The sequence below is a fragment of the Palaemon carinicauda genome, chromosome 19 (assembly GCF_036898095.1).
Source record: "Palaemon carinicauda isolate YSFRI2023 chromosome 19, ASM3689809v2, whole genome shotgun sequence".
NCBI classification, from domain to species: domain Eukaryota; kingdom Metazoa; phylum Arthropoda; class Malacostraca; order Decapoda; family Palaemonidae; genus Palaemon; species Palaemon carinicauda.
In genome coordinates, this window is record NC_090743.1 from 83,146,345 (window position 1) to 83,164,089 (window position 17,745).

General features: G+C 37.3%; 1 protein-coding gene across 1 annotated transcript in view; it reads right to left on the reverse strand.

Moving 5' to 3' along the window:
- Nucleotides 1-17,745, reverse strand: part of LOC137658695 (acid phosphatase type 7-like) — a 141,567-nt gene that overhangs the window by 65,932 nt on the left and 57,890 nt on the right. Inside the window, exons 4-6 of the mRNA XM_068393685.1 lie at nt 13,559-13,691; nt 757-832; nt 25-122 (exon numbers count right to left, since the gene is read on the reverse strand). Of these exons, the coding sequence (XP_068249786.1) occupies nt 25-122; nt 757-832; nt 13,559-13,691 (307 nt within the window). The remainder of the gene's footprint in view (nt 1-24; nt 123-756; nt 833-13,558; nt 13,692-17,745) is intronic.

Below are 17,745 nucleotides of genomic sequence, written 5' to 3' on the forward strand. Positions count from 1 at the left end.
GGAAGAAATAAATACACTACTTACTATTTTTGCTCATGATTCCCAACACAAGTCATGTACGGCACATAGGCTGCTATGGGCTGAATCTGTCGCATGAACTGATCGCCAACACGAGCATTCTCCTGTTAGGTAATTCTTTATGATATGTAGGATAAACAAATTTCCCATGTACTGTATATAATGGAACATGTGTAAATATGGTATACATTAGGGCACAGTAGAAATTTAAGAAGGAAATACACAAACTTTAGGGCATAAATTTCAATCACTCTAGGTCTTTTGATAGTCCATAAGCTATTCAATTTAAATATGACAATCGAGCAACAATATATGAATTCGTGAATAGGAACATATTCATATTAGTATGTAATTCTTTAGTAATGCCAAAATGTGTCTAATCCTTTATCAGACATAACCTACTGTCAAGAACTTTTACTGAAGTAATGAATAAGTGCAAATTTGAGAGTATCAACCATAAGGAAGATGAATGTTGTCTATCTATGTAACAGTTGCCAATTTTAAAGGTACAGTACTGTACTACTTTACTGTAAAATATGATGAAAAATCTATATGACCATCACAATTACCCAGAGAAAAAAAGTTTATACGTACTTCACTGAACTTCTGATATATGTGCTTGACCTATAAAATGACTTCCCAAAACTATCTCAAAATCGATACATTACAGTACTTCCTTTATTCAAATCAGCAGTGGAATAGATATTTAACAAACCTTCATGACATTATAGTACTCACAAAATCCATATCATATGCGAAGTCTCCCACATGAATGATAGCATCGTACATATTTTGTGATACTTCCTCTTGCAACCTGCAAGAACATAAAGGCTAACTATAGTAATTTCTTTTTTTTCTTTTTTTTTTGTGGGGCAGATTTGAACCAACTAGCAGGGGGGCCCTTTTACCTCGGAAAAGTTTCCTAATACTGTAGCTGATTGGTCGAAAACATTTTTGTCCGAATAGCATCATTGTTTTCAAATAATTATTATTATTATTATTATTATTATTATTATTATTATTATTATTATTATTATTATTATTATTATTATTATTACTGTACTAGCTAAGCCACAACCCTAGTTGGAAAAGCAAGACGCTAAAAGCCCAAGGGCTCCAAAAGGGAACAACAGCCCAGTTTGGAAAGGAAATAAGGAAATAAATAAACAATATAAGAAATAATGAATAATTAAAATAAAATATTTTAAAAACATTGAAACTGATACTTCATATATAAACCATAAAAAGACTTATGTCAGCCTGTTCAACATAAAAACATTTGCTGCAAGTTTGAACTTTTGAAGTTCTACAGATTCAATTATGCGATCAGGAAGATCCTTCCCCAACATGGCCACAGCTGGCATAAAACTTCTAGAGTACTGTAGTATTGAGCCTTATGATGGAGAAGGCCTGACTATTAGAATTAACTGCATGCCCTAGTATTACGAACAGGATGGGATTGTCCAGGAAGACCTTAATGTAAAGGATGGTCAGAATTATAATAAATCTTCTGCAACATGAATCATGAACTAATTGAACAATGGTCCCAGAGATTAATATCTAGATAAGGAATAAAAAATTTAATAGACCGTAAGTTCCTGTCCAACAAATTAAGATGAGAATCAGCAGCTGAAGACCACACCAAAGAACAATACTTGAAACAAGGTAGAATGAAAGAATCAAAACACTTCTTCAGAATAGATTAATCACCGAAAATCTTTAAAGACTTTCTCAATGAGCCAATTTTTTGTGTAATTGAAGAAGACACAGACCGAATGTGTTTCTTACAAGTACATTTTTTGTCGAAAAAGACACCTAAAATTTTAAAAGTCATACAAAGTTCAAGAAAAATTATCAGTGCCGAGATCCTCACCTTGAAGAGCCACTGTCCTTGACCTACTTACAATCATACTTTGGGTTCTGTTAAGATTCAACTTCATACCACATAATTTGCACCATGCACAAATTTTAGCTAGATCTTTATTAAGGGAATCATCTTCCCAATCGGGTAGTTGAATCAGTAGAACTTCAAAAGTTCAAAGTTGCAGCAAATGTTTTCATGTTGAACAGGCTGACATAAGTCTTTTTATAGTTTAAAATATGACATACAGTGTATCTGTTTTGACGTTGTTACTGTTTTTAGAATGATTTATTATTAATTAGTTCTCATCATTTATTTATTTCCTTATATCCTTTCCTCACTGGGCTATTATTATTATTATTATTATTATTATTATTATTATTATTATTATTATTATTATTATTATTACTTGTTATGCTACAACCCTAGTTGGAAAAGCAGGATGCTAAAAGCCCTGGGGCTCCAACAGGGAAAATAGCCCAGTGAGGAAAAAAACAAGGAAAAATAAAATATTTTAAGAAGAGTAACAACATCAAAATAAATATCTCCTATATAAACTATATAACTTTAACAAAACAAGAGGAAGAGAAATAGGATAGAATAGTGTGCCCAAGTGTACCCTCAAGCAAGAGAACTCTACCCCAAGACAGTGGAAGACCATGGTACAGAGGCTATGGCACTACCCAAGACTAGAGAACAATGGTTTAATTTTGGAGTGTCCTTCTCCTAGAAGAGCTGCTTACCATAGCTAAAGAATCTCTTCTACCCTTTGAAAGGGGAAAGTGGCCACTGAGCAATTACAGTGCTGTAGTTAATCCCGTGGGTTAAGAAGAATTGTTTAGTAATCTCAGTGTTGTCAGGTGTATGAGGACAAAGGAGAGTATGTAAAGAATATGCTAGACTATTCAGTGTATGTGTAGGCAAAGGGAAAAGAAACCATAACAAGAGAGAAGGCTCAAATGTAATACTGTCTGGGTAGTCAGAAGATGCCATAACTCTCTAGTGGTAGTATCTCAACGGGTGGCTGGTGCCCTGGCCAACCTTCTACCTTGGAGCCCTTGGGTTGATAGAATCTTGCTTTTCCAACTAGGGTTGTAGCTAACGATAATAATAATAATAATAATAATAATAATAATAATAATAATAATAATAATAATAATAATAAGGGATTCAAAAACCTCAGATCTACATTCACGAGATGGAATTGATGCAAAGAGAGTAGCATTATCTGCATATGCACAAGCTTGTTTTTTAGGCCAAACCACGTCATGAGTATATAGTACGAAAAGTAATGGGCCAAGAACACTACCCTGAGGAACACCTGACATCACATTCCTATACTCACTATGGTGCCCACCAACAACAACTCTTTACAATCTACTGTATTACTTAAAAATTCAATAATGATGCTAAGAAACGACCCACCCACTCACAACTGTTTCAGTTTGAAAACAAGGGCCTCATGATTAACACGGTCAAAGGCAGCACTAAAATCAAGGCCAATCATACGAACTTCCTGACTATAATCAAGGGATTTCTGTACAGCATTGGAGATTGTAAGAAGGGCATCCCATACTCCAAGGCCTTTACGAGAACCAAATTGCAAACTAGGGAACACATGATTACCTTCAGCAAACCTATTAAGACAGTTTGCCAGAAGACGTTCAAAAACTTTAGATAATATGGGAGTTATGGAAATTGGGCGGTAATCATTTGGACTTGCACATTTACATAGTGGAGTAACATTACCAATACTCCAATAAGTACTAAAAGCTCCTCCTCTAGCTAACTTGCGCAAAATAACAGATAACTTGGGAGCTAAGAAATCTGCAGTCTTTATAAAAATTAGAGGAAAAATACCATTTAGGTCTACAGCTCCATAAGCATCAAAATCCAGCTTGAGAGCTTTAATTTCACAAGATCGAAACACTAAACTAGTTAGTTTACTCTCAGGAAAACAGGAAAGAGGAAGTTCCAGTTTCTCATTACTCTGCTTACTGTTAAACGCGTCACCCAAAAGGGTTTCCTTTTCCTTTGGACAGTGAGTGACAGAGCCATCTGGTTGAAGTAAGGGAGGAACTGTTGCATCTACACCAAAGAGTACAGATTTAAGGGTAGTCCACCACTTATGCTCCTGGGTTGTACCAGAAAGGGTTTCTTTTATGGTTAAATTGTATTCCTTTTCACTTGAAGCATAAACTCTCTGAGCAAAAGCTCTAAGCTGATTACAGTTATTTCACGTCAAATCTAATCTGTTACCTTTCCAAAGACGATAGGCCTCCTATTTCTCCAAATAAGCACATCTACATGCATCATTGAACCATGGTTTGTCCTTCACTCCCTATCTTAGCACATGAGAAGCGATATGCCTATCAATCCTGTTGACTAGATTCTCATTCCAAGGGACAACAGGATCAACACTATTAAACAATAGTGACCAATTCAAGCCCAAAAGATCATGCAAAATTCCATTCGTCTGCTTGAGATTTCATATAAATCTTACACGAGTATGATAAATCAGGGACAGGCTGCTCAGTCTTTTCCACTACTAATGAAATTAAGGCATAATCAGATCTCCCAATTGGAGAACCAACCTTACTTGTTATAACTCCAGGGGAGTCGGTGTATACGAGGTCTAAGCAGTTACCAGACCTGTGAGTAACTTCACTTATGATTTGCTCACAGCCTAATTCAGAGGCAAAGTCTAAAGCTCTTAAGCCATGGCGATTGGTAGGAGAAATAGAATCTAACCACTCCTTATGGTGAGCATTGAAATCACCAATAAAGACAAAAGAGGCCTTTCTATCATCTTGTATCTCAGCCTTAATGGTAAGAAGACAATCAAAGATAGAATCATTCATGTCTGGATTCCAGTAGATCGAACACAAATAGAAGTTGTTATGCCTGTCACAAACTTTTATTACCTGAATCTCCTGACATCCACATTCATTGCAGGACTTATGAGAAGCAAGGTATTCAGTCCTAATATACACCACCATTCCCCTGGCCCTACGGATGGCATTGCATTTCAACATTATTGGCTTCTTAAAACCAGTTAAAAGGAGCTCAGATGAGGGCCTCATATTAGAAACCAAAGTTTCTGAGCACAAAAGAATATCATACTGTCTGGACAGAACTGTAAGGTCTTGGATATTTGCATGAAGACCACAAATATTGCAAGTTATGTGAATAGAGACTTACTTACTAACCTAAATTTCTCCCTCAGATATATTTTTTGTCAATAAATAATGGTAATAAATAGAGATTATAAAGTATTGTAATGGTAAGTCTAAATTATAGTAAATTTAATAGCATCTGTTGAAGTCAACGACAGGAGCTTGTATTTGGATGTAAGCTACATAATGTTGTAACTTTTCACATATTTTTACAGAAATTGGGATAAATTATACTAAACATAAGAAAAACATATTATAGACTTTCTTTGAATACCAGAATCTACTAAAAATATGGCATTAATAAAACTTGCTAAGTCTGTATAGAAAAGATTTCCTATGTTACCATAAAGGTTTAGATTTTATTAATAGCAATAATTTTGGTTTGATGATACCGTAGTATTTGCATAAAAATCACAAATAAAGGAATTCATAGATTTCACCACTGAGTTACAACCGTAATATCCCTCCTTCTACCTTCCATTTCAGCTTCAGTGTTTAACAGTAGAATGCTCCTTTTGCCTCCCCGCAATTTTCACCAAGAGCGGGTTTTATTAATACCATGTTTTTAGTATATTCTGGTATTCATACAAAGTTTATACTAACATTTCTTTCTTATGTTTAGTGTAATATATTGCAATTTGTATTAAAATATGTGAAAAGTTACAAAATTATGTAGCATGCATCTGTAAACAAGCTCCTGTCGTTGACTTCGATGGATGTTGTTATCAAATTTAGACTTACCATTATAATACTTTATAATCTCTTAATTTGAAAACATTACTTGTTGACAAAATATATATCTGACGGATCTACAGTATTTAGGTTAGTACATAAGATTCTATTTACATTACTTGGTAATTATTTGAAAACAATGATGCAATTTGGGCAAAAATACTTTCAACCAATCAGCTACTAGGAACATTTTCCAAGCTAAAAAGACACCCATGCGAATCGGTGGAAATCTGCCTCACTAAAAAAAAATTGACTATAGTTTGCCATTAAAATTATAATCTGATTATTTGTGGGGAGAGGCTCATGAGTTTGATAAAGTAATATTTTTGGGCTTGAGCCGTGTCATCTTGATGGAAGTTCTTCAAAGGCAGCTTTCTACTTGGGATATTTCTGCGAGTGATATACAGTAACAGAGAATTTTGCCTGTAGAGGTATCACAGTTCTTATCTCCGGAGCGTATATCCCAAGAGATATCGCGTATACACCAGAGACGTGTTTAAAACAAGCCATGACTTTCCTTCCCCGAATACTGTAGAGTTAACCTTGACTCGAAGGATATGGGATAGGATTGGGTATGTGGGCAAGAGAGCTGTTACAACTCCCGATCCCAGTGTGCTACAACTTACACGTTTCCTGTAAAAACATTCCTTTTTGCAGACACCATCTTGACAGTTGCTTGGAGTTTTTTCTGCATGTTTTCGTAGCTTTTTGAGTGATTTTGCGATTATGGATGCTTCGGCTTTTTTCTCATCGACTAAGTTGATTACCCCTTTCTTGTGTGTTGGAGAATTTTGAGTCTCCACCCCGTTTTAATTCAATGTGCAAGTCTTTTATTGCCTGTGGCCAGCGTCTCAAGTATCCAAATCGCACAGAAATGCTTTGTTATCTAGTCATATTATTGTAAGAATGTTTTATATCAATCTTTTACAATTGTGGTATGATTAAGGGTCATCCCCCCTCTTTTACTATCCTCTGGATGTGCATATTTTATCAATCTCGACTTAGGCTAACTCCACCCTGGCCAGCAGCCATGATTGGTGAATATGCACTTGTACACCATCCCCTTCTTTCACTTAACCTTGCTGGTTTCGTGAGGCTGCCCATCCTCCCATGCTATTGATGTGTCATAGTGGGGAGCTGCAGTCCTGAAGGTCATTCTGGGTGCATTGGATAGTGTTTAACAGTTGTCCTAGGGTGACTGTTTTTCACTTTTCCACTTAGCCTACAGTATATGTTTGGTGAGGCGGCGCAGGTCTTGGGAACTTGTTCCCTATGTCTACTTCTTGTTTACCCATTGGAACGCATCACCCCAGTTCTAATGCTGACAGGTAGAACAACTTGTGCCGCCTTACCCATTCTTAGGCTTCCCTCTTAGTTTTTGGTAGGCTATGGCTGGTTGTGAGGACTTGTCCTCTGTGCCCTATCACTGCAAAACCCTGAGAGCACTATCCCTGTTCTAATGTGGCAGTTAGGCCTTGCTGTCCTGCTGCCTTACCAATCTTTGAGTGATGAATTACTACACCGTCTCCTACCTGACACATTACTTCCTGGTCTGCTACCTGGCGGACTATTATGAAGATTGTGCCTTAAAAAAGCAATTTCTACCTCATACTTATGCTGTTTCTCATTTTCTTCTTACTGTCTTTCATTTTCTTCTCTTTCAGCTGCTCTTTCATCTGCTCTTTCATCTCTCTTATACATTTCCTGTTCTCCCTTAAAAACATACTCATGGAGAGCATCGCCATCTAGACCAAGAAGTTTACCTGAAGCTATCAAATCTTTCTTAATCTCATCTTTCTGCTTCTTTTTATGTTCTCCCTGTTTCAATTGGTTACGTTGTAGAAAATCCTGGCAAGGTTGCCAACTGTTACGATCTTAAAATCGTTACAGGTTCTTTTGATAATTAAAATAAATGCTTCCAACAACCAACATTGAAATATGGGAAATGAATATAAAAAGAAACCGCCGAAAAAACACAACACGTTTATTCACAAACTTATATAAAGAAAACCAATGTTACTAATTCGTTTACTTTAACTGACAAATCAAATCAATTAAACACTCATATAAAAGGGGAACAGTCAGCAGTATGGTAGAAATACTTAGTTTTCTGCAGCTGCTGAGACGATACTGGTACGGAGATTTCAGGCTTGAGAACGTTGCAGAGGGGCGGCTGAAGTTCAGATGAAACTGGCACGATGACCGGATTCAAAGACATCAAAGAAAGGGTGGCATCAAGAAGGGTCATCAGAGGTCTTCTTCCAAGAATTCAATGATACTGTTGAACTATGGCAAGCTGAAAGCAGTGTTGGCTACTTCGCGTCACAAACAGGGAGGGCTGGCTGCTTCAATTTGTATCTTCTTCTCAGCCATAACAGGATTTTGGAGATAGGCTTCTGTTGTCTGAAGGGAAGGTTAGAATCTGGCTCTATCAGACTTCTGGTCTTCTCTGCTTCTTATCTCGTTAGGACTTGGATCTCATCTGTTTCGGATATAGTCCTGTCCTGTCTTATGTCTTGTCCTATCTCTCTTGGACAATCTCTTCTTGAAGTTTATATACCCATGTATGGGAGTTAATTACACTGGGCAGTGGTCATTTCTATAGAAGGCATTCTTTTTACATAATTCTGTCTCTCTATTGGCTTCCTCAAAAACACCCACTTTGATCACTCCATGGAAGCTTCTAGAAGAAGTTTCTGATGCAACCTGGACCACGTGTGAGGTCGTAACGAAAGGGCAGCACGTGTCCTTCCATGATGACATATTTCATAATCAAGGATTTCCCTCAGGCTCGGTTTCTCAAAATATGCTGACTCCACTAATTAAGATGATGACATTTTAGTCAGAACAGAACAGTCCTCTTATCGCGGCAGGCGCTCTCGTCGAAGCTCAGTTTATTTTCAAAATGCTGACAACAGTGAAGTGATGACAGGTTTGACCAAACAATACCATAGTCGGATCTCATCTCGCTGCTCACACTTTGGGGAAAAATATTTTATCTTTGTTGACATATCCTTTTAAAAGTATTGTATCTACCCATGACAGTCTAGAGGCCAAGGAAGTAGAGGCAAGGTATTTAAAGAAGCAGGTTCTTCACAACAACGAGGAGCTACTGATAGGGGGCAACTACCTTTTCAGGGATTGATGGGAGTTTGATCCCTGGGCTCACAATATAGTCTCCATGGGACTAGGCTGGAAATGGAGACAGAAACCACCCCAGTTTAGGATGTTCTTCCAACCCCCCACACCATTTATGGAGGACAACATTCAGGATCTTCTCCAGAAAGGAGTTATCCGTTGCATAAGATCCATGAACTTTCATGGGCGGCTATTCCTCGTGCCCAAGAAAGATTCAAACACTCTTCGAACTAATCTGGGCTTGTCTCCACTAAACAAATTCATTCAGAACGACAAGTTCCAGATGCTAACTATCTAGCAAATACAAACCCCACTACCCCAGGGGGCCTACACTGTCTCCATAGATCTCACAGACGCCTATTGGCCCCTTCCAATAGGTCGGCGCTTCTCCCCCTACCTTGGTTTAAGAATGGCAAGAAAGGCCTACGTATTCAGAGGTATGCCTTTCAGGCTCAGTATAGCTCCAAGGATTTTCACGAAGCAAGTCGAGGCCAACGTCCAACAATTACAGAGCAAAGGGCTCCAAGTGATGGTATACCTGCACGATTGACTAGTCTGGGCTACAACGAAGTCAGAATGTCTTCTGACAGCTCAAAAAGAAATGAAATTCCTACAGTCTCTGGGCTTTCAAATTAACCTCAAAAAGTCCACGCTGTCACTGACTCACGAATTCCAGTGGCTAGGGCTTCACTGGAATCTAATCACCCACCCTCTCTCAACTACAAGTCAAGAGAAAGGAAAAGGTAAATTCTGTCAGGTGCCTACTTCATTCAAGAGTACTCACCAGGTGGCAAAAAGAAAGAGTCTTGGGTTCACTGCAGTTTGCTGCCGTGACAGACCCAATCTTAAATGCAAGACAGAGTCTGATGAGAAAAAAGGAATCAAATGCTCGGAGAGATCTTCGCCAAAAAACCCGTCTCAATGCAAAAGCAGCAAAAGCCGTGGTCTACTGCCAAGAGCTTGTCGACACACGTCCCTCTGCAGTATCCTTCTCCTGCCATGACAATTCACACTGACGCCTCCGGAACAAGGTGTGGGGGAACATTCCCCCTTCTAAGCAAGTACAAGGTCGTTGGTCAACCACATTTCAGAAATTTCGTATCAACATAGCAGTGTTTCTGACTCTAAAGAGACTGAACCAGAAGACAAAATCACACATCAAATTAGTCATCGACAACAGGATGATAGTCCACTGTGTCAACAGAAAGGGCTCCAGGTCTCCTCAGATCAACCATGTGATTCTGGCCCTTCTCATTTTGGCAAAGCAGAGGCATCACTCACCAGTTCACCTAGAAGGGGTTCGTAATGTGACGGCGGACGCCCTGTCCAGATCAAAGCCTCTGTAAATGGAATGGTCTCTGGAGGCAAAATCCTTCTGTTGCATCTTAGACTAAGTCCCAGAAATGCAAATACAGTAGACCTCTTTACAACGAGCTTCAACAAGAAACATCACCGGTATATAGCACCAAACTTAGATCCGGAAGCGACAGAAATAGAGGCGATATCCCTGGAACCAGTGGTCTCATATTTACCCATTTCCACTATTCAACCTCTTAATGAAAGTCCTGAACAAGCTGCGGACTTTCAAGGAAACAGCGACTCTAGTGGTTCCCAAGTGGCCCAAGAGCAATTGTTATCCTCTTGCTCTGGAACTTGAACCTCTCCAGGTCCCTCTATCATCTAGTGCTGTCCCAGGATGTTCAACAGAAGACTGTCTTCGCTTCCTCTTGGATAACGAAAACCCTTCAGCTCAAGAAAGTTAATTGTTGCGAAGGAGAGAATTTACTTCATAGAAGAGTACAAGTCCAATACCACGAAACGACAATACTTGTCTTCCTGGAAAAAATGGGTTGCATTCATGAAAAGTCATCATCCCTCTTCTATTACTATGGACTTATGTATTTCTTTCTTTATTTCATTGCATTATCAAGGTCTGGCCTCTACCACTATCACCTCATGTAAGTCGGCGGTAACTAAGCCAATTGCTTATGCTTTTGATATTGAACTCTATAGCGAGCTGTTCAATAAGATCCCAAAGGCTAGTGCTAAATTGAAACCTAATGGTCCTCCCAAGGCTGTTGGATAAGGTCTTGCACTTTGCCTCATCGGTAGATAACGCCACTACCTCTGAGGGATCTTATTCAAAAGGCTATCTTTCTGCTTGCTATGGCATCTGGTGCTAAGTCAGCGAGATTGTGGCACTTACAAGGGATGATGGTGACAATGAATTCTCAGAATGATTAATTGTTAACTTGTTCTCATCACTTATTTATTTCCTTATTTCCTTTCCTCACTGGGCTATTTTTTCCTATTGGAGCCCTTGGGCTTATAGCATCTTGCTTTTCCAACTGGGGTTGTAGCTTGGCTAATAATAATAATAATAATAATAATAATAATAATAATAATTGGGAAGAGGTAAATCTTTACCCAGATCCTGCATTCTTGGCAAAAGACGAACTTCCCACGAAACGTTGGGGGCCCTGGAAGATTATTCTGCTACAGAGGGACCTTTCTATGTGCCCCTTAGAATGCCTTAAGGCCTACCTGTTAAAGAGTCGGGCCTTTAAAGGCAGTCAATTTTTTAAAGGGGAGACAACAGGATCTAATCTTTCTCTGAAACAACTAAGGTCCAAACTCACTTATTTCATCAGGTCATGACCCTAGGAAAGTTGCCTCTTCCTTAAACTTTTCCCCGTCTATGTCCTTTGAAGGCTTACAGGTTTACACAAGATAGAAATCTTTAAGAGTGTTCTTCAAACATTACTTAGGTCAGTCGGAAGAGATCAAACATTACTTAGGTCAGTCGGAAGAGATCAAACACTTTGTGGTGACCACTGGTAGTGTGATTAAACCAGCTTCTTAAGTGTTGTGCATGGATGGACTCTTATGGACTGTATAATTGAGACCCCTCAGTCTACACTCTGCAAGTGGAATAATGTTTCTTCTTTTCAATGTGTACTATTTTATAATTGTAAAGAATCAAAGGTGATATTTTCCTCTTATGAATGTTACTATTTTACTACTCTGTTACATAATTCTGGGGTCTGAAAACTTCAGTTTTCTGCAAATATTTCATATTCTTATTGTTACATTTATGAATCTTTGGAAATAATAAAAGATTATTGTTCTTTTTGTGTTTCCTTTCATTGGACCTACTGTATACAATAAAAGCAGTGTACCTCCAATTTTTTAACCCTCCTTTTTTAGACTACAGTCTGATTGACTTCTGGAGACAAAGAATTTATTCACAGTGAGAGGGACTGTGCTATTGAATTCCGTTGCTCCTACTTATTTCACAAATATATCACTTTGGTACCATCGTTCCCAATGCTAGGGGGATGTCTGGCTGTTTATAAGAGATCAAAGAATTAAAACACTCCAAGCCAAAACTGAGAACACTAATTCTCTGGTACACTTCCATCAAGACGACATGGATTAAGCCCAAAAAAAGGATTTTGACAAAGGAAAAATTTATTTAAGGGTGAGACAGCCATGTTGTCCTGATTGACCTGCCCATTACCCTTCATCCCCTCCCAATTCTCAGCGTGAGGCCTTATGTCATGCGATGGCTGCTCCTGGAATGGTTTCGCAAGAAACATGTTAGTTGTAGCACAGTGGAATCGGGAGTTGTAACGGCTCTCTCGCCCACGTATCCAATCCTATCCCATATCCTTCGAGTCAAGGTTAACTCTACTTGGGGAAGGATAGCCATGGCTTGTTTTAAACACGTCCCTGGTGTATACACGATATCTCTCAGGATATTCGCTCCGGAGGTCAGAACTCTGTGATACCTCTACAGGTAAAATTCTCTGGTATATCACTTGCAGAAATATCCCATGTAGAAAGCTGCCTTTGAGGAGCTTCCATCAAGACGACATGGCTATCTCACCCAAAAATAGATTTTTCCTATGTCAAAATCTATTTTTTAGGCATGCTTGAGATTCACAATTATATAACAGCAAATACATTAGGGCATTCATCATTACATAAGAATTGATACATCTTTTTTAATTCTTTCTAAACAAAATTTGAATCCAAAGTTAATAAAAATGCCAGTACCTAAGGTCTGAAATATGAATCGTGACCCTATTCTTAGTGAATAAAAGGTTGAAAATTCCGCTTCCATTATTATTCTGCAATATTTTGGACATAGCTCTCATCTATCTACCTGTAAGCAATACCCCTTCCTCATGTTTACAATATATACAAGATATGATGTGCTATGACAATAAGTTAATTATCTAAGCCTTATCAATTTCTCTTGTCACTGAAAAAAATAATGTTATGCCTATACAGTGCAGTACTGTATATGAAAATAAAATAATACTATACAACTCAACTCAATATCTAAAGACTTACAGTATACATTACTAGAAGGAAAAGAAATATTGTACTATTAAACCAAGAAAATGCATTATATCTGATGGCAGCAGCTATAATAAATAAACAGAAAAAGTATCCATCAAATCTGTTTACTATCAATTTCAAAGGTCTAGTAACACTTCTATTGTCTTAATTGCCAAAGACGTAGTAGCCGTCACATAAAAGTGACCGACAGTATATAGCAAGTTGGTTGTTGGAATAGAATTTTTGTGTAACATACCTTGTAGTCTGTTTGCAAAGGAGAACTCACCTTGGCAAAGACTGAGCATTCAGGGACCCCATATCGCCAAACATGGCCACTCGCACAGACCATTCTGTACCATTTTTCCATGTAGTGAATGTAAACAACTCCGACCATCCTAAAGGGCTACCAACGTGATATACTGCAAAACAATAGAGAACAAAAATTTTTCCTTCAGCTTTATTACAAGAACAGCATTCTACCATTTGTTTTTCTTTTACCATTAGTGTTCCAGACAAAACTTCAATGTGGTTTTGTTAGAAATCTAAATCATACAGTATTATGATATTCAATATGATACTATCAAAGGTTAAAACACTAAAGACAAAAATTTTAAAACTTAAAGATATATAATGATATTTCCTCATGAACTAACAACTGAATGAGTATGAATACCACCCCTCTTACTTCTATATATCCAATGTAACTTGAAGAGTTATAAAGGAGACATTACTTAGAAAGGTGTCTAATAATTCAGAAAAGTAAGTATACCCATAGGGAAGATACTTATGCATATAGTACACTGCTCAATCATAGTCATGTCTAATAAAAGCTTTAATTATAATGAAAAGCATAAAACTTACTTAATTGAACATGACTTTTGTAATCCAAAGTTTCTTAAATAATTTCAACATCATCATAATCATAGATACAGTAACATGAAGATTTTTTCCAAAAACAGTAACTAAATATTTTCCAATTGAAATATTTTCAAACAAACTTTTACGTAATCTAATGATTTACTTAAGGGGACCGGGACCGTCTGCTAGGGTGGATAATATAACATGAAAAAATAAGAAATAAAATTATTGTTTCTACGTATGCAGAAACGTGTCGTACATGCTCTCCAGAAGTTTCAGCCAATTATTTCTTCAAATAAGGAAGATAAAGCAGTCTTTGAATGATGTCATCCTAACTGCACCATCTGCATGACTGGGTTTGACAATATCGTCTTTGTGTGTTTATTTTTGCATATGTACAGCAATTTTTTTCACTTATGTTTCGAAATCTTGTACATCTGGCAGAGATGGAAGGCAATGGGAGAGGGTAGGCGAACTACGATCTATCATCTACAAGAGTAACTAGAAAACCAGCCAGTATCTCCAAAGACATATAGAAGTTATGATGCAAATGTGTTTGTTTACTTGCAGTTCGTATATACATCGTGTTTTTAAAACGTCCAGGTGAACTTCATAGCAAGGTCAAAGAAAGAACAAAAAGTAAGCTGAGAAAAAAAAAAATAAAGAATCAAGAAGAGAGGGAAACATGAAAAAGAGTACAAAGCTGGAACAGTCTAACTAAAACTCTGGCAACAATGAGAGGCCGCTGGAAACTCATGACACCCTTACACCAAATTTATTAGTACACTTAGGGTCTAAATACCTCGTTTAGGGAGCCTTTATGTAGGAATAAACAATTAAAGTATGATGTAAGGTTATCATAATTATGTTATTTTAATTTTTCAAAGGAAAAAAGCAAAAATTTACAACAAATCTTTGGGGGCTTATAACTCAAAAACATTCTTATTCGCATGTCAGTAGCCCTTTCTCAGTTACTTTTGTTCAATTTCAGAGAGAAACATATCAATGGAAAGAAGAAGAAAAAATCCAAAATTTTATATGACAGAATTATGATTTTCCCTTTTCTCTTTTTTACATGATTTTTTTTTGCGTCTAGACTAAGAAAATTTTTAAAAAGTTCATTTAAAAGAAAGTAAAAGAAAAATCAAAATTCGGTCAAACAGAATTATTCGGTTTATAAAAAAAAGTTTAGATGTTATGATTTTAAATACAATTGGTGTCATATTAGTGGAGAAATTGATACCTAAATTAAAACAAAAAATACAAGATACAGTGGTACCTCTACATACGAATTTAATTCGTTCCACAACCAACTTCGGATGTAGAAAATGTTCGGATGTAGAAACGAATTTTCCCATAAGAATACATGGTAATTTATTTAATTCGTTCCTCAGCCTAAAAACCCATAATAAATCCTTAATAAATGGCTACACATAATTACACATAACAATCACATAACTGCATAATATGAAAGAAGCCTGTAAAAAAGATAATTATAAAGAAATAAAAAATATAAAATGTGTTTTATTGCCACTTTACCTTAGAGACAGGGCAACGCAGGTGTAGGATGTGCTACTCCAGGAGGAGACGGACGATCGGCGAGAAGGTAGACATGGTGTTAACATGTTCTTTAAATAAATACTCTCTCTCTCTCTCTCTCTCTCTCTCTCTCTCTCTCTCTCTTGTTCTTCTTCACTGTTAAGTGTTAGAGACGTCTAATAATTTTTTCTGAGAGAGAGAGAGAGAGAGAGAGAGAGAGAGAGAGAGAGAGAGATAGAGAGATTAAACAAAAATGTGTTGTGTACATAATATTTTTAACAGCGTTAACGAGTTGGAAGACAGTTAAATGTAACTAAAAAAACAATATCAGCGAATCTGAATTCCTTTATTAACTAAAACAAATATTGATACAAACACACTCGTGTGCGTATGCGCAAACACACACACACGCACGAGGAGACACGATCGGCGAGGAGGTAGAGATGGTGACTGTGATAACTACCGTAACTTACACTACGGAAATTTTAATCTAACTTAGCTTATTTATTTTTTTTTTTTTTATATTTCATATTTTTTACATTTTTTTCTTTTGATTTTTCATTTTCATCACTTTCAGTGACGAGTTATGGTATGTTATCGCAGTCACCATCTCTACCTCCTCCCCGACCGTCTCTCTTACTGCGTAGCAATTTTTGCACCTGTGTGTGTGTTTGTGCATACACACACGAGTGTGTTTGTATCAATATTTGTTTTAGTTAATAAAGGAATTCAGATTCGCTGTTATTACTTTCTTAGTTACATTTAATTGTTTTTCAACTTGTTGACGCTGTTAAAAATCATATGTACTCTAAACACATTTTTGTTTAATCTCTCTCTCTCTCTCTCTCTCTCTCTCTCTCTCTCTCTCTCTCTCTCTCGGAAAAAAAATAATAGACGTAACTAACACTATAACAGCGAAGAAGAACGAGAGAGAGAGAGAGAGAGAGAGAGAGAGAGAGAGAGAGAGAGAGAGAGATATTTTATTTAAAGAACATGTTAATGCTATGTTTAGAGAGAAACAGAAAAAGAGAGAAGTCTTATTTAAAAGAGCTTGTTAATGCTATCATGGTTTTCTTTCTTTCTTTCTGTTCATCGCGCTGGCCCTTCTCACAAATGATCATTGCCAACAATCTCTTTGTCCTTTATCCCTATCAACAAAAGGCGTTCTATCTCTTCCAGGGTATTGCTAAGATGTCTTGTAATAATAGTGATCCCCTTCGATGGTTATTTGCTTTAATGGCTGCCTTCAGCTTGATGATCCTCGAGATCATAGGCCTATTCCGGCCATATTGTTTAGCCATACAGTATCACTCACATGCACACTGCTCTCATGTTTTTATATAATTTTTTGCTTCAATTCTAATGAAAGAATTGCCTTCTTCCTGTACTGAAACTTAGCTTCTTAGGCACCATGATTATAGGTAAAATCAAAAAGGAAATGTGAGAAAAGGAAGAAAATAATCACTGTAAATAACAGACCAAACAGGGGACAACCACACGATACACACAAGAATAGAGAACTGAGCACTCGATGCTCAATGGCGTAATGTTTACTTCGTGTGTCGAAATAAAATTCGGGCGTAGAGTCAAAAATTTGCTTGAATTTTACTTCGGATGTTGGAAAATTCGGATGTAGATACGTTCGTGTGTAGAGGTTCCACTGTATACCGGATGGTCCCGTTAAGGGTATCTGCAGCTTAAGAAAATGACAAATTCGGAGATAATTTGTATTTTTCCTAACCATACAAACCTTAGTTAATTACATAGGGTTTACTTTCGGTGTAGCTGAAATTGACGAGCCATTAGATTTTTAACGAGGGTTTACTACCCCCGCGCTAGTTAGCAGGGGTAGGGGAGGGGTAGCTTGCTACCCCCTCCCCCCTCACACACCGGTGAAATGTCTCACTTCACTTAGAGGTAGGACTTGACTTGGGGGACAGGGCTGGCGGGCAAATATGTGTAAATAGCTAAGGTTTGTATGGTTAGGAAAAATACAAATTATCTCCGAATTTGTCATTTGTTCCGTAACCGAAATGCAAACCACGCTGTTTACATAGGGTGACTTACCCCTTAGGA